The 26,820-nt window shown below is 42.6% G+C and overlaps 6 protein-coding genes across 8 annotated transcripts in view; 3 read left to right on the forward strand and 3 right to left on the reverse strand.

The window, feature by feature from the left end:
* The window catches only part of LOC6575003 (G protein-coupled receptor kinase 2), a 55,091-nt gene extending 53,798 nt beyond the window's left edge, over nt 1-1,293 (reverse strand). The window contains exon 1 of the mRNA XM_015167784.3: nt 852-1,293. The gene's annotated coding sequence lies outside the window, so the exon portion shown is untranslated. The remainder of the gene's footprint in view (nt 1-851) is intronic.
* Nucleotides 1,294-1,904: 611 nt separating this feature from the next.
* LOC6575005 (polyribonucleotide nucleotidyltransferase 1, mitochondrial) lies at nt 1,905-5,004 on the forward strand. The gene is made up of 4 exons (XM_002000993.4): nt 1,905-2,291; nt 2,354-2,773; nt 2,842-4,062; nt 4,122-5,004. Exons 1-4 carry the CDS (start codon nt 2,152-2,154, stop codon nt 4,651-4,653), a joined length of 2,313 nt encoding a protein of 770 aa, XP_002001029.1. The 5' UTR covers nt 1,905-2,151; the 3' UTR covers nt 4,654-5,004.
* On the reverse strand, nt 4,717-11,058 carry LOC6575006 (eIF-2-alpha kinase GCN2). Its single transcript, XM_002000994.4, has 11 exons — nt 10,638-11,058; nt 10,404-10,576; nt 9,838-10,343; nt 9,154-9,781; nt 8,507-9,091; nt 8,248-8,445; nt 7,979-8,187; nt 7,624-7,919; nt 6,517-7,569; nt 5,490-6,454; nt 4,717-5,386 (listed from the first exon to the last, which is right to left on the reverse strand). Exons 1-11 carry the CDS (start codon nt 10,692-10,694, stop codon nt 5,260-5,262), a joined length of 4,797 nt encoding a protein of 1,598 aa, XP_002001030.1. The 5' UTR covers nt 10,695-11,058; the 3' UTR covers nt 4,717-5,259.
* Nucleotides 11,059-11,153: 95 nt separating this feature from the next.
* LOC26528156 lies at nt 11,154-12,590 on the forward strand. The gene is made up of 2 exons (XM_015167785.3): nt 11,154-12,144; nt 12,211-12,590. Exons 1-2 carry the CDS (start codon nt 11,266-11,268, stop codon nt 12,472-12,474), a joined length of 1,143 nt encoding a protein of 380 aa, XP_015023271.1. The 5' UTR covers nt 11,154-11,265; the 3' UTR covers nt 12,475-12,590.
* A 30-nt stretch (nt 12,591-12,620) lies between these two features.
* On the forward strand, nt 12,621-14,403 carry LOC6575008. The gene is made up of 2 exons (XM_044008136.1): nt 12,621-12,678; nt 12,732-14,403. The coding sequence occupies exon 2, from the start codon at nt 12,749-12,751 to the stop codon at nt 14,159-14,161; it is 1,413 nt and encodes a 470-aa protein (XP_043864071.1). The 5' UTR covers nt 12,621-12,678; nt 12,732-12,748; the 3' UTR covers nt 14,162-14,403.
* A 762-nt stretch (nt 14,404-15,165) lies between these two features.
* On the reverse strand, nt 15,166-25,459 carry LOC6575009 (Y+L amino acid transporter 2). Of its 3 annotated transcripts, XM_044008135.1 has the most exons (10): nt 25,182-25,459; nt 19,262-19,584; nt 18,531-18,777; nt 17,508-17,581; nt 17,294-17,439; nt 16,997-17,211; nt 16,695-16,924; nt 16,380-16,632; nt 16,161-16,222; nt 15,166-15,905 (listed from the first exon to the last, which is right to left on the reverse strand). In XM_044008135.1, the coding sequence occupies exons 2-10, from the start codon at nt 19,553-19,555 to the stop codon at nt 15,903-15,905; spliced, it is 1,524 nt and encodes a 507-aa protein (XP_043864070.1). In that variant the 5' UTR covers nt 19,556-19,584; nt 25,182-25,459; the 3' UTR covers nt 15,166-15,902. The 3 variants fall into 3 exon arrangements, with proteins under 3 accessions (XP_043864070.1, XP_015023273.1, XP_015023272.1); XM_015167787.3 differs by lacking the exon at nt 16,161-16,222; XM_015167786.3 differs by lacking the exons at nt 16,161-16,222; nt 25,182-25,459 and adding an exon at nt 22,546-22,654.
* Nucleotides 25,460-26,820: the final 1,361 nt, after the last annotated feature.

Raw genomic sequence — 26,820 nt, forward strand, 5'->3', positions numbered from 1 at the left:
ACGCAAATAGACAAGACAATGACAAAGTTGAGAACAAACAGCAGACAGCAGACAGAAGACAGCAGACCGGAAGTGCGTATAGCGTAATGAGTTTCAGTTTTGTTCATATTTTATTATTTTATTTTTTTTTTGTATTTTTGAGGCAAGCAGAGGTTGGAGAGGCCCTGCAGATAGCACGAGCAAGAGCAGTGATAAGAATGACCAAGACTGTGACGCGGATGCTTTCACTCTCGACGGGAGAGAAGCTGGCGATGGCGCAAGCAAGCAGAGAGCCAGCGAGTCGATGTGGCTGTGGCTGTAGCTGTGGCAGGCCATAAAGCACTCAATGCCTGTGCAACAGCAGCATCAAAGGGGCATCGATTAACTTAATGAAATTGCGTTGTCCATCGTCGGGGCTGGGGCAAAGCGGGACAGACGGCGTGTAAATTACAGTAAATACTTTAAAGCACTTATGCAGCAGGCGCTGCCAGGCCAGCTAATGAGGTGTGACAATTAAAAGGCGGCAGCTAAATGGGTGCAGCTGAATTGATGATGCCCTGTTAATGAGCTTAATCGAAGTATATAGGTTTTGAATGCATGCACACACAGCTGAAGCTCGCTATTTCGGACTGGGACTGATATTAGATCAAGAATATTATGTAATCCATTAATCGCATAGACAGAAAACAGATCTTTACAAGAACTGAAAGGAAATTAATTTTTGGGCACACTTTAATGGCAATTACAACGGGAACAGTGTATTGGGCAGCCGGATGCAACCGTTGCAATCGGTGGTGCTGGTTATTGTTTTATTCATATATTTGAGAAGAGGGCGTTAAGGTTGTTGACTGGGTTGGGCTAGCAGGCTTTACCTTGTATTTGCTTTGGGGTCTTAATTTTGTTGTTGTTTCCGTTGAGGCAGCAGCTTGTGTTTAGGTTTTAGTACGTGCTTTGGTATTTGGAATCAGAATGTGACTGATAACGGGGCGCCGTTGATAAGGCAAATCGTCCAACTCGCAGAACAGGCGCAATTTCGGAAGCGGCAGCGATAGAAGCAGCCGTAGCTGAGCATAAACAAATTAAAGCAATGCGATTGGAAAGGGTATTTGTAACGAGAATGCCAATCGAAACAATTTTCCGGCTTTTCACACACGCGACGGCGTCACCGGCAGCGGCAGCGGCAGAGGTTGCGGCGTCTACGTTGACGTCGACACAGGCGGCACGCTTTCTCGGCAAGTTTTGCGTTTGCTTTTTTGGTTTGCTTTTGCTTTCCTTTGCTTTGCTTTGCTTCTGCTTCTGCTTCTGCTTATGCTTCTGTTTGCTGCTGTTGTTGTTGTTGTTGCTGGTGCTGGTGCTGTTGTTGTCCGACACCAATACTATATTTGTTGTTTTTCTTTTCAATTTGACCGCATTTGTCGATTTTGGTTTTTCTTATTTTGTTGTTGTTGCTGCTGCTGCTGCGACTATAGCGGCTCTCTTTGCTTTTTGCTTTTGGCCAACAAAACGCACACTTACAAGCACTTGCACACACAAACGCACACTTTACTTGCGCGCAGCAAACTCACACTTACACACACGAAAGAGCAAGAGCGCGGCGATCGAGCACAGAATGCCAAAAATGTAAAGCACTTGATTTAATTGGCTTGCACAGCACGCACGTTCAATTTAAATTAGTTGCGGCTCGTACGCGTATTAATTAACAAGACTTTTAAATAATTTATACGTCCGCGCTAGAAAAAAGAGGTATACACCCACGTCCGTTCGTAACACAAATGCTGTTAATTAACAGGCGCAGTTTTTAACATGGTGTAACTTACAGAACTCTGCTAGTATTAACAGACTGTTTTGGTCAACATGGCTGCATTTCGATAAGTCTTTCCAACATAGTCGAAATAATTCTGTTAGACATTTGTAATCGATTCCTTTCGTAATTTTATTCTTGTGACGTCACAAGAGTTAGCAATAAATAGGAAATAAGATTATTTTCTATTATTACTATGAAGAAAAGTTGACAATGAAGCTTTATTAATTTTTTTAAAGCCTGTTTTAGTACCGCCTAACGTTAGTTGTATACATTGTTGATGAATTAAACTTCTTCACGCGGAGGTTACACGAGGTTCGTTCTAGCCGCAGATAACCGGCAAATTTTAGATAACTCGCGCGCTTCGAGCCATGATTATTACGAGAAAAGTTTTAAAATTGCTAAACTACCGCTTGAAATGCAATGCTGGAGCGCGTTTAATGAACCGACGTTGCCTACAAAGCAACAGCAACAACGATGTGCCCTCCGTGGAGGTCAGTTTCAGCAATGGGTAAGGCGCTGTTCAAACCATTCGAAAATAAGTACTTAATTTCATAATAACTTCTTCGGCAGGCGTAAAATGACCATTAGCTCGGGCAAGCTGGCGCGTTTTGCCAATGGCACTGCAGTTTGTCAAATGGGCGACACAGCGGTTATGGTCACTGCCGTAGCCAAGGCGAAGCCAACGCCTGGACAGAATTTCATGCCCCTCGTGGTGGACTATCGACTGAAAAACGCTGCCTCTGGCCGCATACCGATGAACTTTATGCGCCGCGAGTTGGGACCATCGGAAAAGGAGATACTGTCGGCGCGTCTTATAGATCGTTCGCTGCGTCCACTCTTTGCCAAGGACTATCGCAATGAAACGCAGCTGGTGTGCAACATGCTAGCTATGGATGCGGTACACTCACCCGACGTGCTAGCCATTAATGCGGCATCCATGGCACTCTCATTAAGCGACATACCCTGGAATGGACCCATAGGCGCTGTGCGGTAAGGAGTTGTGTAATTACTTTATATAAAAAATCATTCTAATTGGATTCCCCATGGGATCCTTTCAGAGTTGGCCTCAGTGATGGCGAGGTGCTGATTAATCCGACAAGACGTGAGCTACAATCTTCTCAACTGGATTTAGTGGTATCGGCCACCAAGCAGAATCTGGTGGTTATGCTGGAGGGCAAGGGCAATGTAGTCCTGATGCAGGATCTGCTGAAGGCCATTAAGCAGGGCACGCGTGAGGCGCAGTTCATAATACACGAAATTGAACGACTCCAGAAGGCCTATGGACGACAGAAACGTGATGTTGATGAACTGCCCGAGCCACAGGCAGAGCTGGTGCAAGCAGTGAAGAGCATGTGCGAGATGCGGCTTCGAGAAATCTTCCAGGATGCGTCACATGACAAAATCTCGCGCGATACCGCCGTCAACGAGGTGCGTGCGAATGTCATTGACAAGGTGTGGTCCTCCTATCCAGACCTAGATCCCGCTGCCATCGGAGAAGAGTTTAACAATGCCTGTCGAGAGATTTTCCGAGAATTGATCTTCGAGAGCAATCGAAGATGCGATGGCCGGGACTACGACAGCCTGCGCAAAATAAACTGCCAGGTGGACATGTACAAACCGTTGCATGGCTCCGCCTTATTTCAACGTGGCCAGACGCAGGTCTTCTGCACCGTCAGCCTCGACTCGCCGGAGAGCGCCATGAAGCTGGACACGTTGGCGGCGTTGGACAGCGGTGGACTGAAGGCGAAAAACTTTATGCTCCACTACGAGTTCCCTCCATATGCCACAGGCGAGGTGGGCCGCATTGGACCACTAGGACGCCGTGAGCTCGGTCATGGTGCTCTAGCTGAACGTTCCTTATTGCCCACGCTGCCAAACGATTATCCGTTCACGGTTCGCCTGACGTCAGAAGTGCTGGAGTCAAATGGTTCTAGCAGCATGGCCAGCGTGTGCGGCGGTTCGCTAGCGCTGATGGATGCCGGTGTACCGATCACTGCGCCTGCCGCCGGTGTGGCCATTGGTTTGGTCACCAAGTATGAGAACAATGACACGAAACATCTGCAGGACTATCGCATTTTGACTGACATACTGGGCATTGAAGACTACATGGGCGACATGGACATGAAAGTGGCGGGCACACGCAAAGGATTCACTGCCATTCAAGCGGATCTAAAGATACCTGGCATACCGCTTAAGGTCGTTATGGAATCGTTGCAAAAGGCCACAGATGCCAAGTCCAAAATACTAGATATCATGGGCGAAACAATCAGGGAGCCACGGTAAGTGCACCAACATCTTGACTGTCTCTTTTCTAACCTTTGGTTCTCATTTTCTGAAGCAAATACCGCAAGGATTGCTGGCCAGTTAGTGAAAATCTCGTTGTCGAGCCACATCAACGCTCGCAGCTAATTGGACCCAGCGGACTGCACATGAAGCGCATCTACCTCGAAACGGGCACCACTCTGACCCCTTCCGACGACAGCAATTTTACGGTTTTTGCTCCGTCCCAAGCGGCGATGGATGAAGCCAAAGAGATGATCGAAGGATACATGCACAAGGAACGTGTACCGGATTTGGAATTCGGTGGAATTTACACTGCCACAATCACCGAGCTGCGGGATACAGGTGTCATGGTTATATTGTATCCCGGCATGCCCCCAGCACTGCTGCATAACTCGCAGCTGGATCAGCGGAAGATTGCGCATCCGTCGGCGTTAGGTTTGGAGGTAGGCCAGGAAATACAGGTCAAGTACTTTGGCCGAGATCCCGTCTCCGGGTTTATGCGGCTCTCGCGCAAAGTGCTGCAGGGCCCCGCCGTGGGCATTGCACGCAGTCTGAACAAGGCGGCATCCGGGGAAACCAGCTCCTGAGCTTGCACGAAGTTGGCCCTGCTGATCCCTTGTAGTGTTGTACAGTTTAGAATGTTGTTAATCTGTTGTTAAACATGCGATTATATTTTAAGTTATAAATTTCGTGTATGTACAGTAAACAAATCAACTTAAATACGAGCTATCTGTAGTAGTTCTTTAGCATACATTTGAATGTACAGTTTAAGAAATTTGGTACGATGAAAGTGGATTATTGCATCCGCAGGAAACTTAAGATTATACAATTTTAAATTTGTATTGGCATTCGGAACTCATTTATAACTTAAATGCCAAAGATATTTTATTTGAAATAAATCTGTTGGCTAGGCCGTGAAATAACGTGGATTACAAAAATATTGCTACGAATCCAATATTTTATTCATCTTTGCCTAGTTTTGTTCATATTCAAAAAAAATAAATAAATAAAAAAGAAACTGTTTGTAAAATAAGTATAAATCGGCCTCTGAGTACAGAGCATTAAAACTCTAATCTTAGAATTATTGCAAAATAATTTCAATTAACTTAAAACTTATTCATAACTTGGTTTGAATAAATCGGTATTTTGTCACAGTATCACACAGCTAGGATACGATAGTGTACAAACAGCATCTAGATGATAACTCGATAGTAGGAATCGGAAATGCTGTACAAGGCCACAATTGGTGTCTTGGCATCATTCAAATGGTCCACGATCTCCTCGTATATTTCCGATATATAACGTTTGTATTTCGGAAATCTGGAAATCAAAATATGCTAATTAATACTGTCGAATCAGAGTCTATTGACATACTTCCCCAGAAGATCAGAAATACTTCTAAGATCATCAGAGGATTTCTTACCTTTCGATCACAAAAGTCATTTCGGGTTCAGTCTCTTTTTTCCGCAACACTCTGGGATTGATGGCACCAACTATGGCATTTACCACTGCTGGGGGTAACTCCACCACTAGCACCTCAAAGGATTCCTTTTTGATGAACTGCGACAGCGTTGAGCTCATTTGCTGCGCAACCTGATTTTCCAATCGCCTTCGATAGTTGGCTGTGGGCTTGTCGTGGGTTAGGAATGTTACCTGCACAGACGGCAGTTGACTGTAGCTGTTTTTGATAGTCACATTGGACGCTGACAAGCTGACGCCACTCTCACCACGCCCGCTGCCACCGCCACTGCTGCTCATGCTGGAGAGTTGACTGGTAAAGTCTGGACCTCCGCCAACCGTTCCCCCATTGATGGCCTCGCTGCGCTGCATTTTCTGTATGAATTCGACCAGCTCCGCACGAGTCAAATGGCGCTCCTGGAAGCGGTCACGATCAAAGGAACGCACACGCAATGCCCCATTCTCTGCGACCAATATGACGTGCAGTGCACCCAGACGTGACAGGTCCTGCGCCTCGTCACCGCCACTACCGACGGTCTCCACGATGCCGCAACGTATGCCCACGGACCAGAGTAGACGCATGATATAAGTGACATCCTTGAGCGGGGGCCGTGTGCCACACACGCAAATGCCAATATCGATGGCACGACAGTCTTTGGCATAATCCTTGCCCACGGCAGCAACCAGTTTGTCCAAAGACAAGGTGAGTCCCGCACCGCTGAGCATGCCACGCGTCGGCAACGCCGCATTAAAGCTCTGCGCCTGTTTTTGAAAGTCATGCAGCATGGCATCATAACGCTGGCCCATAGCCAGCACAGAGGGCTGTCCGGAACGATTTGGTTTAAGGTCGGCGGTCATTTGCCAGACAATGCCACCGGTACTGGCACTTTCAAAGTTAATAGGAAGCCCAGCCCAAATGTTTATCGGACACTGTGGGTAAGCAATGATAATCGTAAAAATTCACACTCACGCCAGGTCAAGGAAATACTCACCGTCACGCCGAGACTGTAAGCTAGTCCAATTACGGTTTCCAGTTCACGTAAAGCGCCGCGTGCCAAGGAAGCTGCTTCACCCTTGCCGCGCATCAGTGATTTCAAAGCAGATTCATCCACGCTGCTCCTGGAACCAGTGAGCAGAAAGTTTGCTAGCATCATGTCCATCAAGGTCTGTGCCGATGTACGCGACTTTTCCATGATCGCCGTGATGCTGGAATGAAACTGAAAACGTGAAATTCGCCCCTCAATGAAGTCCAGCAATCCTTCGAAGAGTGAGCTATACTGCGACTTGGGCACATTGCAAAATATTAGAATAGAGCGCAGCAAATTTGTATGATTCATTCGTATGGCGATGTTTCGCTCACGCAGTCGGGGCAGCTCGTTGATTATTTCGAATGCCAGTGAGAGCAGCTCCGCATCCACCAGCTGGCTACTTGTGCTAGGGGTTATGATATCGAAGCAGCATTCGTAATTCTGTTTCGGATGAAAATTGAAGACGCGCTCCTCGCGATAAACACGATCCACGCAATAGCGACGTATGAGATTCACCCCATTCATGGTCACGTGCCGCGCAAATTGAGTACGCAAATCGGTGGGCAGCAGCACCACCGAACCAGAGTGGGTCATTAGATGAACGGCGTTGCTATTGGCACTGGAGTGGCTGTTGCGCGAAGATAGCGGTGACAACAATGGCGAGTCTACCTCAATAGCGCCGTGTTTGCGAAACACATTGACTACTTTAGCTTTGACAAATTCGATGAGCGGATTGAGCGAAACTATGTCATCAATAACAATGGCCGAGTTCCATGATTTCATAGCACGGCTACTGCTTAGATGGTAGGTGTGCTCCAGTACTGCGTCGCTTTCCTGTTGCAGACAACGCGCGACAAGATTCTTGTAGGCTTTGCTTTGTGGATTGGCCAAGGCATGCCGCAGCATCTCCTGTAACTCATTAGCCTCTAGCTCAGCAGGAGGCACCAGGTCCGAGACAAGCAGCTCCTCGGCTGTTGGTCGTTGAGCAGGATCGTGGTTAAGCAGCCAGCGCAACATCTGACAATAGAAATTATTTTAGTTTTCTATAAGATTTACCCATCTATATCTCACCTTGACCGTCTTCTCGTATTTGGGATCCTGCAACATGCTCTTCGGTATGACTATGGACGGATTTCTTAAAGCCATTATTGTCTGTGCGCGTTCCATACTTGTATCAAAGGGCGGCTGACACATTTCGAACAGTATAATGCCAAGCGTGTACATGTCTACCTTTTGATTGTATACGGACTTGGAGGCATTGCCCGTCAGCTCTGGTGCCACATAAAGCGTAGTGCCTACCTTACCCGTGCCGGTACCTTCCTCAGTCGAGGTTACATGCTGAACGGTTGAATGTGACGGATACTCGGCTAAAAACAGCACACAATCAGTCAGTCACATTGATATATTGCTAAACGTGCTCACATACCATGCGCTTGTAGCGCTAGAAAGCTCGTGGTAGCCAGACCAAAATCGCCGATTTTAATTTGATCATGCGAGTCCAAGAATATGTTGACCGGCTTTAGGTCCCGATGTATAATGCCTTGTTGATGTATGTGCGACAAGCCCTCGGCAATCTCTCGAAACAAGCGCCACAGCCGATCTGTGTTCTCATAGAGATTATCGTCGATGGCGGTGCTAAAAAAACAGAGTTCATTTCAGGACAAGTTTTCTAGGAAATGTATTCATTAAGCTAACCGTAGTGTGCATTTCTCGCAAAACTCCATTTGAATGTACATTACTTGCATCTGTGGGCGCGGCGAATTGCCTTGATTGTGCTGCAGTGCATCATCTTTCTCGGTATCTTCACTCTCATCGTCGTTGTCGTAAACGGCTACTTTGCCATTTGAGTCCACAAACTCAATGCCATCGGAGTCAGAGTCATCCATATTGGCTCTGCCACAAAATGTGAAATAAATTGTAAAGAATTCAAATTGTTTTAGGACCAACTATTTACATGTAACCATTCCACATGCTCGACGAGCTCTCTGTCTCTTCCTCTTCAACGGTCATTCCAAGCTGCGGTGATTTTGCTGGCTTTGTGCTCAACTCCTGACTCTGCGACCAATCGCCACCCAGCATTTTGTCCAATTCAGCGGCATCTGCATCGCTAACACTTTCAATCCAGCTGTTGAAATAGCGCACCACATTCTCATGATTTAGGCGCGATAGTAGCTCCACCTCGCGAGTCATCTTCTTGTACAGCTGGCGACTGCGGGCGGGCAGTGGTATACGTTTGATGGCATACTCCCGATTGTCCAGTATATTGCGAACCTTTAGCACATCCCCAAAGGCGCCTTTGCCCAAATACATGAGCACCTCGAACTCGGTGCGCAATCGAGACTGGCTCAGCGCTAAAGTGGGTATTTGAAAGGGTACCACACCACGTTGCACGGCTACAGCTTGCTCGGATCTGGGCAATAGAGAAGTACGATTCTGCGTATGCTGCAGCGTGAGGTGCTGCTGTGCGTTGTCCACGTAGGTCCGTAGAAAGGGATGCTCCAGTAGCTCAGAGGCGGACAAGGTACGATCCGAATTGCACCTAGAATGGTTAGAATTATTATTAAAAATATGCACTTTGTCTTTTACTTGAGCTTATCTTACTTATCGACGAAATCACGCATCTCGCAGCTATGGGTGGGCATCAGTGCTTCGACGAGTGCACCTAATGCTGGCAAATCGCCACGATTGCTGCCTTGGTCAATTCCTCCAATCAGCTCAAGCAAGTTGGGAACCAGCGAGAAGTCCGTACAACGTATGTTTCCAGCATTGTCCATAAACACTGTGCTGTCAAGCAAATGGCTATGCGAGACTCCCTTGTTGTGCAGGAATACCAGGGCTTCCAATACACCGCGTGCCACCATGCGAGCACCATCCATGCACCAGCCCAGCGTAGAGGAGATGCTATAAACACTTGTGCCTAGCAGAAAGTCCTGCACCAGATAGACCAGCAAGCCCTCCTTGCGTTTGATGCAGAGCACACATTCGTATTGAATGAGATTCTTGTGTTGCAACTGTGCCAAAGTTGCCACCTGTTTCTCTATGGAGGATATCAGTTCATCCACTCGATGATTACCCAAGCACTTGGACTCGGAGCTCCAGTGGCACTTCCCATTAGCACTGCATGGCTGCTCTATCTGTGAATACTTGATGTTCCACTCGGTAAGGTACAGCAGCTGGCCGGAATGCACATCGACGCCGGTGTAGGCGATACAACCACGCTGCGAATGACCTGAAAGTGCGAAAGAGTAAGCTTCAAGCCTAGTTGATAGTAGTGGTAATACTTACCCAAGCAACAGGCACGTTGAATTTGTCGGCCCACCTTATAAAAGGAGAGCATTTCTGTATTTCGATGATCCAGGCACTTGTTGGGATATGTGTAGCCGCGATAGTAGGGAGAGGAGTTTTCAGAGCTTTCCGAAGAGCTGGGATGACGATTGTTGGACTCGCTCATGCTGCGTCTTGGTTCGCCGCGTCGCTTGGCCTCAGTTTTGAATATTTCTTTGCGGCGCTCCACCTCATCCATTAGAGTTTGCCGCTCTATGGTTTCCTTTTGCCTTTGCAAGTCCTTTTCCTCCTGTTCTCGCTTTTGCTTGGCCTGCAGCATTTCGTCATAGAATGAACCCTTCGGTGGTTTGTTGTGCTGCAGCAGAAAATCGCGAACCGTCTGCGCCAGCTCGTAAATCATGACCTCGCCCAGCAGCTCCTGAGATTGCGCCTGCAGCTGGGCGAGCAGTTCCTCCAACAGCTGATCCGATATGCCTTTGGACTCCTCCAGCACTATTTTGGGCGCGCTATACAACAATCCAAAGATTAGTTAATTTAAAATAACCCGGTGATAAAACCCAACTTACACCTTTGGATATTTGGATGGGCATGTCACGTGGAGCTTAGTGCAGACATAGGCCTGTGGCAAGCCATTAGAAGAGTCTCGCAATGGAGTTAGGAGTATGCGTATGTCTGTAGGCTTCCACTGCGACGCATTGCTCTGAGGTCTTAGGTCTTCCACATCGCCGCCGAATATGGACTGGAAATGGCCGGCGTTTATTTCATCATATTTCAGTAGGGTTTGTATCAATGAAACTTACTTTTATAACCTCCAGTTCCTGTGTTTGTCGTTCGCGAAATGATTCCTTCGCTGCCATTTAACTGTAAACTTGTTCATCAAATCTCAATAAAAAAAAGTTCACGTCTTCGCGGTTGCAGTGTGAATTAAAAAAAATACTGGAGTCTCGCCGTCTGTGTTGGTGTATTTACATGTGCATGTGTGCGTCTGTTTTTTGTTATGAATGTTGCAGCCGGTGTATTTTTTCTGCGATAGCAGCTGTTTCATTGTTGGCAAGTTTCTGCATGGCTTATAAGCTTGCCTTTACATCCAAAGTGTGTCGAGTTAATGTTGATTATTGGTAAACGTGGTTTAGTTGCGTAAAAATGGCAACTTGTTGCTCTTTTCATTAAAAGTTTTCACTCGCGTGTTGTGTGTGCGTAGTTAACCAGCTGTATAACACTTAACATTACTTGTTTGCCAGATAACATAGACTTTCCAGCAACATCGATACTTTGTGCATAACATTTTTGAGTATTTAAAAAAAATTAAAATACGGTCACTCTGGTATCATGACAATGTAACGGTGTTTTGTCTGCGACAAATTATATTTCGCAATATTTTGTGTTAATTTATTTTATTTTGTTTTTAACCAATTTATTTATGTAAAAATGGTACAAACACGAGTTGTAGTGTACCTCAACCAAACACCAAATAAAAAACAATCAAATGGTACAGGGAAAACAGAATTCTTCCAATATGGCGGCGAAGTCAGCGTCTTGAATGATAAAACTTTGCGACTTTTGTGCAGTCAAAATTCGGGCAAACCTCAGGTGTTTGTGGCGCAGAAACTGCACTTTGATGCGCTCTCTTCTCAGAAAAATGATGAACACAGAGAGCGTGAGATAAGTACACTACTTCACACCCTATTCATGGATCGTAAGGATTGCCTGCTTATGCATCTGTCTGCTGAGCGTGGCTATCACTTGATGTTTCTCGTCGACACGCTCATCATTCAAGTCAATGTGAAGCTTCAGCAGGAATCCTTGCAACTGGAAAGTTGCGCTATTCGCTACAAGCAGCTAGTTGAAGGCGCCAGTCCCAATGGCTTGGACACACAATGCAATTTCTGTGACATCAAACATTTGATGGGTTGGCTGCTAAATGAGTATCGGATGCGCACTGCCGTCGCCATGGGTCATGAGGCACTGGAAGTCCAATATATGGTTGCCAGTAAGAGCCACGGAGCTCGGTTTACAGTCAAGTTCCACATTCTGCTCGTAGCCATAGAGGAGATGTGCATTGGCACTCTGTGCGGTCTGCGCTGCTATTTAAGCCATGACCCTCTCACGGCCGCCCTTTCAGTCACGGAGTTGACAACGTACATACGTCAAGCGGCTGAGGAGAACAGCAATAAGCCTTTGTATATGCTCTTGGTGTGCCATGTGCTGGTCACTGGCTGTCAGGTGAATTGCAAAAATGTGCAGCTGCTTGGCTTGGCGCACTTAGCCTATAGAAAACAAGACTCTTCTCAGGACCGTATAGAAGCTGTGAGTAAATCGAATATATTACAAATCATAATCGGCACTAAATGCTCTCCCATTGCCCATTACCAGCTCAACATTACTCCGGCAGCTAACTTGCCCAAAACCGATGCTATGATACTACTAAAAGAGTTGAAGGTTTGCCACCAGGAAATTAACGATCGTTTCCAATCATTACATGATCAATTATTGACGTATATACAGCAGGAGCAGCAACTAAGTTATACTCAATGCCAGATTTTAAAAGACCGCAACGAATTGTACGCCACCCTGTGTGCATCCGAGTCGAAACTTAGTCACTTAAGGAACCTAGTAGGGAACCTTGCCCGCAATTAATATGTTTGCTTTGCCAATTTTGTATACGGCTATTGTCAACCTTTATTATCAAATTTTAAATTATTATAAACACTCAGATGCAAATTGCAATAAAAAAAAACTTAGTTTATAATTTATTTCAAACTTCCATGTCAACTTTGTTGTAGTTCTCCAAATCGAAGCGTTTTTCACATCAATTTACGAACATTAATCAAAATTTTCTCCGTAAGCAATACATACTCTAAAAAAAAAAAAAAAAATTGTAAAAATAATTACAGGAACGTTTCATATCGAAATGGGTGACAAGGTCCATCGCGTTATCGTGTCTCTAACAGACACAATGCACAAGTTATCTAGCAGTAACAAGAATACGCCGATCGATAGCGATGTCAAGCTGATGGACAAGACCACATTGCTGCTGCGCACGCGGAACGGTACGGAAACGAGCAAGTCGGCACGTTACTATCATCAGCTTCAATTCGACGCTGTGGGCTATGAGGACGATCGGCATATGCGGCTAGAGCTGAGCGATATGCTGGAGCAAATGATTCGACAGCAGCGTCCCGGTTGTATGCTAAGGCTGACTCCTCGTCGCTCGCACAACATTAAGCTGTTGACGCATCTGCTGGTCTCCGACTTGGACAAGATACTGGCCAAGCTGCCTTACCAGCTGCTTGGCATCAATGTGGAATACTATGATGTACGCAAATTCGATATGGTCAACATGCTGTTAAACTCACACCGAAGCAGGGCACAGAGCAGCAAACGAACGATGCAGACAACGCGTGAGATGTTCCAATGGCTGCATAACGAGTATGCTGTGCTGCGTTCGCGCGCCACTGGCGACGATCACATCAATGTGGAGTTTGTTCTCGCCGATGGCGTCAACAAGTCACACCAGCTATTCCTGTCGATCTATAATATCTTTGACTGCACCGATCGCACGGACATAAACGATTTCTTCAAGGCACTTTCGGAAGGCAGGCGCAGTAAGAGCACGCTGCTTACCGATTGCATCAAGGAGTCGTTTGATCCAAAGCGACCCACGCGCACCTTAATTACGTGTGAGATGCCTTTGGACAAGGAGTCCACATGCGAGATACACAAGTTCCTACACCTGGCGAACTTGGTTTACTCGAGCATTGGTGCCAGCCACGAGAATACCGATACGCCCAAGGCCGTTGATTCCAAGATAATAACAAAGGTGAGCAGCACCAGCAGCAGCAGTCACTCAATGGAATCGTGCAAGCAACCCTCTCAACTTGGCTTGATCAACATACCGTTCCGTGCGCGTCCGTTGAACCTCTCCCATGAGGACTATAGCAAATTGGCCTCTTGGTACCATCGCATCGACACGAAGTTTTCGGAGGTGAAGCTCAGCATGGAACGCCATTACAATGTGCAGTATCGCCAGAAGTTTTTGAAAATGTGTAAACAGCTAAACTCCTACCGGATCCTCAACGACAAGAGCGGAGGAGATGCCCACGGTGTGCTGATGAAGAACAGCAGCAGGGATCTGGTGGCGGCTGCCAACTATGCAGAGGCACTCAAGCAATTTCGGCAGCTCGAACGAGAGGTGAAAAGATGCCAGTTCTCGCCCACCTTGACAACATATATGAGCACTAAGAACTACGAGCTTCTCAATGCTGAGGAGGCTTTACAGCAACAGGAGATAACAAATTTAAGAGAGCACAGAAGTCGAATATAAAATGATCAGAAATCTGGGCCTTTCCTCTTGTAGATCACTGTTATCTGTTCACTGGCCAAGCAGATATATTCGCAATAATGGACCAATGGATTTATGGATTCAAACAGCAATCAGTCAAAAGTGTCGCAAACCTAACTAAATACACCAAATTTGTAAAACTTTGGAAATCGATTTTTCAATTCGTAACTTCTTTTTGAGCTTGAAGTAAAATATATAAATATGGTTTTGTTATTGATAAGACACAAGAGCATAGTTTGATTTCAACGGGTATACGTATAATATATAATATACATAAAATACAATTTATATATTATTCATATATGTATATATACATTTATATAAATTGAAATATTATTGTCAACAATATGTTCCATAATCGTAGTTTTAGTTGAGCAGCGTCTGGAGCTGCGGCTTCTGGCTAACACAAATAGTTAGTTAAATATTCCAAATACAACGTGTAACAGTTACATAATTCGATATTAAATACACACATATATATATTAATATCTATATATATATATATATATATATATATATATATATATATATATGTTTTTATATGGGCTATACTCCGCTATTATTTCATTTAATGCTAAAAACATTTAAAGCAACATTCAAACAATTATTACATGCAGAATAGATGTCAATTAACAATTCAATTAAATATTTCGTTAAATATGTCGTGTCTTGGCAATGTTTTGAACAATTTGTTAGTATAGGATATGTGCGACTTGCAATGCAACTCTATTGTAGTTGGGGTCAAAGGTCACTGGGTTTTGATAGGTTTTTATTTTTAACAACACACATATGTATAGTTGGCAGTCGGCAGATCGAATGAAAACACAGTGAACTTAAAGAATACTTAAACTTAAACTTAATATGCGAAAAATGTTTCTGAGTATGTGAAGCATGTCGAACTAATTTCTAAACTATTTTAATCAACGATCCTAAAAGCGCTGCCGAAATACAATCACAAATTAAATGCGAGTTAAATAATTTCTCTAGTAAAATTATTGATGCAAATGAATGAATTGAATTATATGTAGATTCATATTAATATATATGTATTATATTTTGCGTATTTGATAGATCTTCCTATGCCCGAAAACCAACTGAGAATATATAATTGTACTTCAAGCAACATAAAGCCTTGGACAATTTGAAATTTAGAGTTTCCCTTGTATTTTCCATTTGTTCCTCTTCAATTTTACAGTCTTCTCCAATTGGAGCCAAAGCTTTATGTTAGCTGAAATCTGTGTATGCTGAAACAATGATACGCGCTGCATGGGCTTAAGTGTGTAAGCTTAAAACATATATAAAAATATATCTATTCGTAGTTCTGTTGCTGGAGGTGGGCACGCTTTCAGGTTGAGATTTGTGTATCGAAGCGCGTCGAGCCTTGGAATCTGATGTACTTATACTCGTTATTGCCTTGCTGCACAGAAGCTATATTACTGTTATTATTATTATTATTATATATTTGTTTTTAATTTTTTTCAATTTTCTTGTTATAGATTTGTGATTTTTTATACTTTTTTCATTATATATTAAATGCTATCATTTGCTGTTGATGTCTCCTCCATCTGGTTAGAATAATTTCAGCGTGGTCTCTGGCAATAATGGCCCCACCATCCACCCACCATCATTCCAACCATCCATCCACTCGCTAATCTCTACACCTGAGCTGGTTTCGTCTGCTTGCCGAGTACCATGAGCAGCTTTTGCAGGAAGTGTGTGAGGCTTACTGTAAATTAGAAGAACGTTGCTTGCATTAGTTGAGCACTTGAGAGCCACTAAGTTCTACTTGAGTGCGCTACAGTGAACAACCAAGTGGTTATCCACACACGTTAAAGAGTGCTAAGGAAACATGGAAGCGGGCCCAGGGCCCGATTGTTAGTAATTAGTGCATTAAATGCAGGCAGGCAGGATGAGTATTGGTTAGTCGTTAGTGTTGAAAAACAAACTTAGGAAAACTAGGATAAGGAGCAAACTTAAAAACCTTTGACGCCGCTTTGGGACGCACAACCATCATCAGTTTTTGCAGTACTTGTGTGATTCCGCCTAGAAGAATTGCAAGGTACGGGAGGAGCACAGCGTAAATCATATATGAAACAGAATTGCAAAATAGTTTCGTTTTATAGGTGAGCTCACGAAAAGGACAAGAAGCTGAACCAGGTACAGACAGGTGTGCCACAGGTTGACCCACTTCTCAACTTACCCATCGATTTCTGGAACCATATTGGCTTACTCTTCCAGGCAATGAAGACCAAGTAGACGGGTATGCTCGACAGTATCATGAGGATGCCGTAGCCAGTCTCCACGGGACTGGCATACATGGGCACGACTGTGACGAAGATGGTGGCAATTAGATATACAATGGGGAATACCAGGGGCACGCGTATGGGGCGTGGCAAATTGGGTTGAGCCCAGCGCAGCCAGGGCAGGCAGAGAACCGCAACGCCAATGCTCAGCTGTTGGGTAATAGAAAATTAACTGTCTGACGAATCAAATTAAATAGTCCAACGAAACTCACCCAAGTCGCAAAGCCCACGTAGTTGATGAGCGCGAAGATGTCGGAAACCGTCAGATATAACATGGATAGCAGAGCCATGGCCAGCACAGCGGGTGTGGGCGTGAAGCGTTGAATTTGAATCATGGTTAAAATCTCTGGCATCTGCCCCTCATTCGCACCCGCGTAGAACAGGCGCGAGGAGGTGAGCAAAATGCCGTTGACGGCACCGAATGTGGACAATGCCACAAAAACTGCGAAGGAAGTCGAAGAAAATATTTAACATACGCTGACTAACTGGCATTCTTTGGCTAAACCACACTCACCTGGTATGGTCCAGGCCAGCATGCCGAATGCGCGCTCCGCATAGGTAACAGCCACCGCAGAGGACCCCAGGACCTCTTCCGGCGACAGGATGGTGTAGAAGGACACATTGGCCATGACGTAGACGACGGTGACAAGCGTGCAGCTGATGGCAATGGCACGTGGGAGATTCTTGACGGGATCCTTCAGTTCCTCAATGATGAAGTTCAAGTAATTCCTGTCAGCAAGCAAGCACAAATCCAATTAGAGCAACCAGAACAAACCGGGCGACAGACAGAGCAAAGCCGCTTAACGCTTACCAGCCATTGTAGGCGAACAGACCCGAGTAGAAGGACAGCGCCAGGGATGTCACGCGCGTATCGCTGTTATCGAAAGTGAAGTACTTCACATTGCCCATAGAGAGCTGGTACATGCCAGTCGCAATGATGATAAATAAGGCCAGCAGCTGGAAATGCCAATGTCCCGGCTCTGTAGTAAGCCCCAACATAAAGTTGCAAATCTCATTTAACTTACTTTTGCATATGTGAAAATATCCTGCACAGCGGTGGCCCATTTAACGTCCCAACAATTGATCAATGTTAGCACCACTGTACAAATAAAATGAAAATAATAATGAAAACAAAGCTGCCAGAGACTGGACGAACGCATTCGGGGTGCCTCAACTATGCGGATGATGTAATAAACCTAGGATTTGCACAATGTAAAAGGCATTGACTTTATTTCTTCTTTTCTGCTATAGCTGGAGCGCGTAAAATTCCGCATTATTGAATCAATATTAAATAGGCATTAAAACAGACACAAAGTGACCAGCTAGCTAGTCACTCGCCGATTGACAGCGAGCTGAAAATGCCTGAGTTATGGCCTGACATTTGGGATAACTAACTGTGAGATGTCAGGGACTAACTAACATAAATCATCTGACTGAGTGAGAGTGTTTAACATAGCCTTGTAATGCAATTATAAATCACGTAAATCTGAATCGATATAAATCTGATATAATATAAGTTATTTCTATTTCAAAACTTCTGTAAACAAAAATTTTAAAACTGACTTCGTAGAAAAATAAGTTTACATCACTTCATCTCCTTTTAATAAGTTTTAAGATGAGCTTAGAAATAACTTATATACAAATATATAAACAATAGTTTTCAAATTATAATCGAAAATGTTCCTAGATTTTTCCAATCGAACTCTGTCTGCCTTCAAAACACAGGAAAAAAAATAGAGAATCATTTGCGTGATGTTTATTTAGCCTATTTACCCCCAACAACAATAGCAATAACAATAACAACAATATAACAATGAAACAAAAACAATGACAGTAAAACGGAAATCAAAGTGACTCCCGCTTTGATTATAGCTGCTGATAAGCCAATGGCAAACACTTTTCGCATACATGCGTGCATATTTACTCTGTTCTCGGGGGATCTGCTCGAATTGGGTCTAATCTATAGGTCAAGTACGAAACGCAGGCGAATGTACTGATGCTACGCGCCTCTACTATGTGGTTATAGTTATAGGAATTCATATACTCACATATGCAGCAGACGGCGAGCAGGCGGGCCGCATCCTCGGGTGGAGCGCACTCCGGAAAGAACGGCTTCAGTACGTAGGTGCTGAATGTTAGCGCCACGATGGCCTGTGAGCAGGGTCGCACAATCATACACTCGATCCACAGGCGAATGAATGCCATGAAGGGTCCGAATGTCTCCATGATGTACGCATAGTCAGCTCCAGATTTGGTTATCATGGTGCCCAGCTCGGCGTAGCAGTAGGCGCCCACCTAAAGGCGATATTGCAGAGAGATGGGTGAGTGCTGTGCGGCGAATGGTTTAAAGTATTCTTAAAGTAATTGGGTTCCTTCAACCCCAAAGTGGCTGTCATATCCTCAACTCAACTGTCAACGAGCACGCAGCGTATACTTAATTTCTATTGAATAGCAGCAGCAGCAATGCGTGCTCTTGACAAGGGCGTGTCAGTTCTGCGTGCTTGTCTGTGTGTGTGTGTGTGGGTGTCTGCCTGTGCTTGGGGTATGCGAGAATTTCAATAATTTCATTAAGAGACAAAATGCGGCCCGCATTCGTAATTGAGTATTGGTCCTGCTGACAGCTTTACGTTGGCATGCGCATTTCCATTAGTGATTACTTGGCTTTGCCTGTCCAACTGTTTACAAACAGCCAACAGGTGTTACCGGTTCTTGCATTTGCATATTGGTTTATCAATATTTATATGACACACGCGCCCTCTCATATTTTCCAAGTACTCACCATCGAGAAGAGTCCGGAAATGACCCACACAATCAATGCCAAATTAACGCTGCCCGTGTACATCAAGACGCCGGTGGGCGAGACGAAGATGCCGGAGCCAATGATCGAGCCCACAATGACGGTGCAGCCATTCAATAAACTCATTTTGGCTTTTAGTGTCACCTCCCCGCCGCCACCGCCATCGCCAGCTGCAGTCTCATCGCCGTTCGTCAGCTTGGTGGTGGCATCTCCATTGCCATTCACAATGGAGCTCTTGCGTGAGGAGTTCTTGCGGTTCAGCGACTCCGTTTCCATATTGCAGCTGAGATACTTGAAGAAGCTGCCTGAAAAATATTAATTTTTAAAAAATGAAATTAATGAACCAAAATTAAACTTAATATTGTTGATTAAAACAGAAATTAAATCTAAATATTTTAAATATTTATTAGGCGATTTGAATTATATGTTGAGTATATGCATAATGATTAGCTAAATTTATAAAATAACATTGATTACTACGAGCAAAATGTATTATAATCAAATTAGATTTGATTTAACAGTTTGCTGAACTTCAGTCAGGTTATCTTCTAATCAGATCAGAATAACTATATACATTTATGTTAATTTAATATATATTATAATCAATGTATATGTATGTTTATTTATAATAGCATTCTATAGCACAATGTTCTTAATATAGAAAGTATATGTTAGATTTTTAATGATATTTAGTTAATCCAGATATACATATACAATATATATTAATGTTGTTCTAGCTGTTGTTCCTGCTAAACATTTGTTGTTTATCAAGAAAAGGAAAATGATTTTCATTCAAGTTGGTTTGCTCAAAGTAGACTTCAAATTGGAGTTTCTGATTGGAATCAATACTCTGAAAAGAAGTTTGTTAGCCCTCTATTATATCTTGTTGATCTTAAGCATAATAGATAATTTTGAGATATTCTTAATTTATCTTTAAAATGATAGAAAATCTTTTGAAAATACGTTTTTTGATTCTCTATAGCATTTGAAATGGCTTGAATCTATTGATAGCTTTATCGTAATTAGCTATCATTATTTACATTTGGTTGCCTGTCGTATGGTTAATTGAAATACGATTGTTTTGATTCAAAGATATATTTAGCAACTGTTTAGATAGTTCCTCACGTTGATCTCAACTGGGCAGAAGAGTTTATCCAACTATTCATAGTCAGTTGTTTATGATTTCTACTATTCTGCTAATTGCTAATTGCACAATAAGAGATGAGATTTGCTTATTCTCCAATTGAGTAATCTGTGCATTTGTGTGTCTTATACAAGTCAATTAAATTTTTTTATTTATTTTTTTAATTTTTTTAAATTTTTATTTTTATTTCTCATGTGTCTAGCTCGGTCAAATAGTTTTTATTTCGACATAATCGTTTGCTTGAAATCTGAGTTCTAATGGCACGACTTTGCGCTCGTTATTATATTCTATTCCCTCTCTTTTATGTTACATTTTCTGCTCTTGCTCGGAGTGAAAGGCAATCAAAGTTCATTGTCCAGTAAGAGGCGGATTATTTTATTTGCACCACTATATTTTACATATCGCGCATGGGATTTCAGTTCTCAAATCTTAGAGTTGACAGCCGACGATTGTTAGCACAGTGCGTAACTTTTGTAACTTTTGATTGTGGTTGACCTCGTTATCAGTTGATTGGTCCAGCCACACGATGAGGAAAAACATGCCGTTCAGATTTCACCGGGTTCGTTAAACCATCGAAAATTTTCAGTAAATAAAGTGCTATGTATATACCGCAGATTGATTGTTGACAGTCGCTGCGCGTGTTGGCCCATAAAATATGCTTTCCAAACACATTTTCCTTGTGAATCAGTTCAAGGCTGTTGAAAGCAAACAAAAAACTAAACAAAAAACCGCCCACTCAATACTCTCTCTCACACTCTCGCATTTCAGCTTTGATTAGGTCACAATGTTTGTATTATACGTGTTTGGTATATGTATATAGTATATATGCGATACTTCCTTCAAAACAAGAACCAGCAGTGGGCGCATGCTTTGCATGAATTAGCATAACATTAGCGCGAGAATAACAACAGATGTGGTGCGACAGTTAATACAAACAGGTGAATAAACTAATGAGCTGCTAGTACAAAGCATTCAGATTGACTCTTTTTTTTTTTTTTTTTTTTTTTTTTAGCTATATCAAAGGTTATTGTGATAAAAACTGCTGTGTATGTACAGGGCTGTACAGGGTATATAAAGGTATATTGCTAATTAGCCATCTGAAGTTTCTTTTACGGCTTCACAGTTGGGCAGCCAAGCTAAACGAATTATTATACACCATCAGGAAAAGAGTCGAAAATCTAACTCCATTTGTGTGGAAATTAGTGTTGAGCAATTCGTGCAAATCGCCGATTGGAATTTCAGTTTTTAATTTGGGGTTGTCTCGTTACCGGATAAACTGAAACTTGCAAAGACTGTAATAAGAGGGAATTCCTCTGAAACTCACAACATTTCTTAGTCATATCTCTGTGTAATGTGAGCGTGTGAAAGGCAAGCATAATTGTTGGTATTTAACAAGCCATTAGACCCAACAATTGTCTATCATACTTGCATGTGCTGCTGGCCTTTCACTCTTCTATTCACAGTCATTAGCCCCATTTATTATTATAATTATTAATTTTTTTTTTTTGGCCAAAATAACAACAATAGTGAATTGATCCATGCAGGCTATGTATATTAGGGTACTGCCCGATTTGTATACATTAAATCCATTAATTTTGATAGCGTAAACATCATACCAAAATTAGTTTGTGTAGCTATCTATCGCCTCATGTGTGTGTGTGGTATATTCATGGCTTGGCTATCAATTTTTCTTTCACACAGGTGCCATAAGCATGCTGCTATTCTATATTATAGCTTTCGCATCATTCGACTGACTAATTAAGCTATTATCGCATTGCAAATTGTGAACTGGTTGGATTCCCGAGATCTTTAGCTTGTGCGCATCAATTTGGGCATTAAAATTGAATGATTTTGCTGTACTTCTTTTTTTTATGTTTCAAATAAGATATTAGTCTCCAAACACTTGTTGAAATTAGCTCTTTTTATGCCTTTTACGATTGGTGGGCTAACAAAAACAATGCAAACATATATATTTCAATTTTTCGTTTTCTCGCTTTGGTTTTCTCCCAAACCAAAGCACATAAAAACGCGCTGAGAACAAATAACATCTTCTTGGATTAAGCCAGGCCAAGAGTACACACAGTTGTTTAATTATTTTCTTTCTGATATTTGTGTTGGCTACCTTCTCAAGAGCAGATACTACACTGTTTCGCGCCACTAAAATACGTTTAGCGGTGGGCAAGTACGACGAGAGCTGGAACCGCACGCAATCAACGAGTAGAGCAGACTGAAAAGAGCGTTGGCTGCGACACGGCATCTTTCCGCCGCAATCTCAGCCAGAGCATGAGAGCCTCGGCCTGGCTGGCAGCGAGCATCACCTACACGGCGCTGATAAAGCTCTGCGCTGGGGCCGAGCTTTGGGCCGTGTTGGCAGAGCTTGACGCGACTGTTGTTCGGTTGGAGGGCTCGTTCGCATATAACCGGCAATTTTGAATTCTTATTTTTTAGAACCGAAAACGAGTTTTTGAAACGGCGATTGTGTATTTGGCTTTCATCGGAATTATTGTTGTTGTTGTTGTTGCCGTAACAAAAGCAGTGTGTGTGAGTGTTTGTTGTTTTTTGTTTCTATCTTTTACTGTATTCTCACAACGTGTTTGCCTTTAATTGCCAGCCAAGCGGAAAAGGTACGCGTCACTTTTATCTAACAGACATAAATATACGCAACTCTAGTTAATTAGCAGAATGCCGTACGCTTGCTCAGACGCTCTGCGCCAACACGTTTTTTATTTTGTTTGTCTTGGGGCACTCCAAAATTTAGTTAGATGGAGATGGTACACAATAGTCAGATAGTACATGTACTATCTCATATACATATGTTCCACTGTACCAGCTGTCAGCACTCAATAGTAGTGAAAGATACAAAAGTATCTATAGCATGGAGATGTGCATACAATACACATAATGAATTGTATCTTTCACACTTTGTCATCCGCTTAGTTATGCAAATTAGATGGCAGCATCAAAGATTTGAAATCCCACAGTTTGTCGTTTGTTAGCTACTCTATAATTGAATATATCCGCACTCAGGGCACCGTCTGTCCGATATCTTAATGCGAATTCTCTCTCTGCCTCGATTGTCACAATGGACTCAACTAAAGACGTTTGCAATTTCGCCATAAGGCACACAAATAACCCACGCAATTTAGCTTATATTTGATTAAAGTTGTATTCTTAGGCTGGAGCGAACATACTCAGAAATCTTTTCAGAGTCTGCAGAGCTTGCCTCACAGTGGCTCATGTGTTGTCTATTCTCTATTATGTTCTATTTTGAAGTGCTTTATGTAGTTGCATTGCTCAAGCTCATGCTCAGGTCCATTAGTCACTTAAGCAAACAAGTGTTGGGGCGCCAAAAACGTCATTGAGTGAAGGTATACATGCTTTAAGAGTCGTTAAAAGTAAATTTCATTTGAATCTCAAATTGTCGACGTCTGCTTGTTTAGCTGTGATTTACAATATGGTTTGCTTAGCTTTGATCCCGATGCTGTATGCAAATCGAATTCCATATGTCAGTTGCCAGATGCCAGATACCTCAGATGCTCTCGCGTGTGACGTGTGAGGTGTGACGTGGAGCTTTGTCCAAATGGCGTGACAGATATTGGCGATATAGCTTTCGATTAATTGAATTACCATAAGGATAACTGGTTTAATGCAATCTGAACACATTTATTGATTTCTGAGTGAGCTAGTGATTTAGTCGATTCTATGAGGTATTATGGAGGTAGAAAAGTGTTAATTATTAGCGCTATACCCACATACATATATTGAATATTATGTATTTGTATCAAGAGTGTATTCATTTGATTATTCATGAAATTAGTATATGCGCATTATATGGAAACAAGTATGGCAAGTAACTGTCCTTACCGTTTGATTAACTGGCTAATTCGCTTATAAAGTTTGCTTTAGCTAATTAAAAATACTTTTAGCTACATTCTGTTGTTCAGTTCATTATACAAATATTCGTAAATTGGTAAAATGTTATATATTTCACTTTATCTTTGGGCAGCTTTATTAAATTACAATTTTGTTGTGCGCTGCGATTGGCAATAAATTAGGCGCTTAGCCTTGACTGAAGATATATTGATTTCAGTACGCATAAATACATTAGCATTTTGTTTTGATTTTTTATTTTAATTTTTTTTTTTTTTTTTTATAATCTTCTTTTAGGGAGCAGCCCGAATTTGATACTCACACGCGTAAATCGCTCAATGGCAACACACCCTGCAGGACACTGGATAGGGTATTGAGCGTATATTAATTTAGCGATTAATGAAAAGCCCAGGGCTTTCCGAACAGCTCGTGCGGTTAGTGATTCAAGCTTACTAAGGTCTCATGTTTCGCTTGAAAGCTGACCACCTTGATTGAGCGCATTGCATCAGACTTTCAGTTAAGGCATAAACTAATAAAAATCAAATTGTATTAAAAAATGCAAATCTACGTGGCGCCAAAGCGTCTAACAATTACAGAACGGGGTGACGTTGAGCTGGGAATATTCCCATATATATGGTATATGTGTGGGCGTGGGTGTTTGGTCATGGATGTGTGGTTGGATGTATAGATGGGCGTGCTGTGACGTCACATGCGCGTACGCTGACATTGTTGGGGGACGCCTTTTTTTTTTTTTTTTTTTGTGTTTCGCGTCCATCTTTGCAGCCAGAAATAGCCTTGCGAACGTCAGAAGGGCAAAGTTCTTGTCCAGCTCAGTGGGCTAGGCAAATGAAGTTTTTTATTTGTGGGGTTTCCTTAATGAAAACTTACGTTAATTGTCTATTGCTAATCAAAAGCGCGTTTTCCTTGTTTTATTCTCACAGCACAATGTCAAGGTCTCCCCAGCATATTTATAGCACAAACGCTTTCATCTTTCAATTTCGCAATTTATTTGTGTTAAAAATAAAATATTTATCTAAAAGTTTGACTACACTTTTCACACTTGACTTTGTTTGTTTCAGTTTTGGTGTTATTAATATTTATTAGCAAAATGATGGAGCCTCACAGCTTTGTTCCCTGTCGTGGCCACAATTCTCAGTGTACTAAAAGTCAGCGTATGGCTACAGCCTCTGAGAACCGGACCACAACGAAAAACGTGTCGAAAAACAAGCTCTGATAAGAGGATGCTAAGAGCATGAAGCTTGCAGTTTGCAGACACGAAGTCGAAAGAAAAAACCAAACCGACAACAACAACAACAACAATAACAACTCAAAAAGGTCGCAGCTTGTGCTTTGGCCAGTCACGTTGTTGTTTCTCTTATTATATTAGGTTTGGCTCTGAAAATCGGTTGCGTACTTCAAATTATACGTTCGAGCATCACAGCGACGACAACCCTTGCGCTGCTCGTTAGCTACGCGAAGGCATTCATCAAATTCTGTCCGTCCAGTTATGCCATTTCTTCATCTCTTCCGTTGGGTTTTTCGGCTTTGGCTTCGCGCCTTTTGTTTTGCGCACCAAGCAATGGCCCAATGTGCTTTGGGTTGCTTTTGTTCGACATTTGCGGCTCTCCTCAGCAGTTTTTGCTGTTGTGGATAAGGTCAGCGAAGGTTGCTCTGCGCATGTCCTGAATTGAGCTTTGCACTGAAGTTCAAGAGCAACCCGATAAGAGTCTATCGATTTATATTAGAATTTTATTGTTCATTTTCCTAGGCATATATGCGGTGTAGCAGTCAGCTTGTGTACGTAAGCAATTGTTAAACTGCTTGTTGAGGTCGCTATTTTGAACAGCTTTGCAAGCAGTGCAGTATGCTGTGATAAGCAGTATTTCAATGGTGGGTACCCTAGTTAACCAACAGATGGCGGTAATAATAGTAAGACAAATTATTTACAGTAAGAGAAACGTGATTTTATGCTATAATTCTATTATCAAAAAGCTCTTGCATACTACCATTTAACAATTTTAGTTATTAAATTGTTTTATTAAAAAAAATAAATAGATTAAATCTATAGTTCTTAGATTATTTGCATTTATTCAATTACACATAAAATCTAAGAAAATAAAATGGATTTGTATAGCTATAAATACTTCTTAAAAATTAAAATTTTTGACCTTTAGTCAAACGAATGAATTTCGATTGGGATATTATATAATAAAAGCTGGCATAGGCCTAGTTTGGCTAAATTTATTGGTTAGTTTTAAATCAAGCGTTCATTGCATTGATGTTTTTATGTAAATACTTACCGTTTTGTATTTCATAGCAGTAAAAACGTGAGAACCGATGCACTCTGTGTGCAGCAGCCTGATCCTGTTTACGAACTGTTCATGTGTACAAGCAGCATTGTTGTGCGCTTAAGATCCGTGCACATGCCATCAAATACCCACATACCTGAGTGCGTATATGCGTGTGTGGGTGTGTGTGTTTCTGTGTGCGTGTGTGTGTTTGGCATGTGTGTATGCAGTTGCAAAAA

Source organism: Drosophila mojavensis, unplaced genomic scaffold (genome assembly GCF_018153725.1).
Source record: "Drosophila mojavensis isolate 15081-1352.22 unplaced genomic scaffold, ASM1815372v1 contig_231, whole genome shotgun sequence".
NCBI lineage: Eukaryota > Metazoa > Arthropoda > Insecta > Diptera > Drosophilidae > Drosophila > Drosophila mojavensis.

What these genes read in the sequence shown, in the direction of transcription:
- LOC6575008 (XM_044008136.1), top strand. Translation starts at nt 12,749, where the DNA reads ATGGGTGACAAGGTCCATCGCGTTATCGTGTCTCTAACAGACACAATG.
- LOC26528156 (XM_015167785.3), top strand. Translation starts at nt 11,266, where the DNA reads ATGGTACAAACACGAGTTGTAGTGTACCTCAACCAAACACCAAATAAA. An exon ending in CTCAGGACCGTATAGAAGCT is followed by an intron (nt 12,145 to 12,210) that starts GTGAGTAAATCG and finishes GCCCATTACCAG; the next exon opens with CTCAACATTACTCCGGCAGC.
- LOC6575006 (XM_002000994.4), bottom strand. Translation starts at nt 10,694, where the DNA reads ATGGCAGCGAAGGAATCATTTCGCGAACGACAAACACAGGAACTGGAG. An exon ending in TCAACGTGCCTGTTGCTTGG is followed by an intron (nt 9,782 to 9,837) that starts GTAAGTATTACC and finishes TCGCACTTTCAG; the next exon opens with GTCATTCGCAGCGTGGTTGT. An exon ending in CTTACAGTCTCGGCGTGACG is followed by an intron (nt 6,455 to 6,516) that starts GTGAGTATTTCC and finishes GCTTACCCACAG; the next exon opens with TGTCCGATAAACATTTGGGC.
- LOC6575005 (XM_002000993.4), top strand. Translation starts at nt 2,152, where the DNA reads ATGATTATTACGAGAAAAGTTTTAAAATTGCTAAACTACCGCTTGAAA. An exon ending in GAGGTCAGTTTCAGCAATGG is followed by an intron (nt 2,292 to 2,353) that starts GTAAGGCGCTGT and finishes CTTCTTCGGCAG; the next exon opens with GCGTAAAATGACCATTAGCT. An exon ending in GGACCCATAGGCGCTGTGCG is followed by an intron (nt 2,774 to 2,841) that starts GTAAGGAGTTGT and finishes GGATCCTTTCAG; the next exon opens with AGTTGGCCTCAGTGATGGCG.
- LOC6575009 (XM_015167787.3), bottom strand. Translation starts at nt 19,555, where the DNA reads ATGGAAACGGAGTCGCTGAACCGCAAGAACTCCTCACGCAAGAGCTCC. An exon ending in TTTCCGGACTCTTCTCGATG is followed by an intron (nt 18,778 to 19,261) that starts GTGAGTACTTGG and finishes TATCGCCTTTAG; the next exon opens with GTGGGCGCCTACTGCTACGC. An exon ending in ATATTTTCACATATGCAAAA is followed by an intron (nt 17,440 to 17,507) that starts GTAAGTTAAATG and finishes TGGCATTTCCAG; the next exon opens with CTGCTGGCCTTATTTATCAT.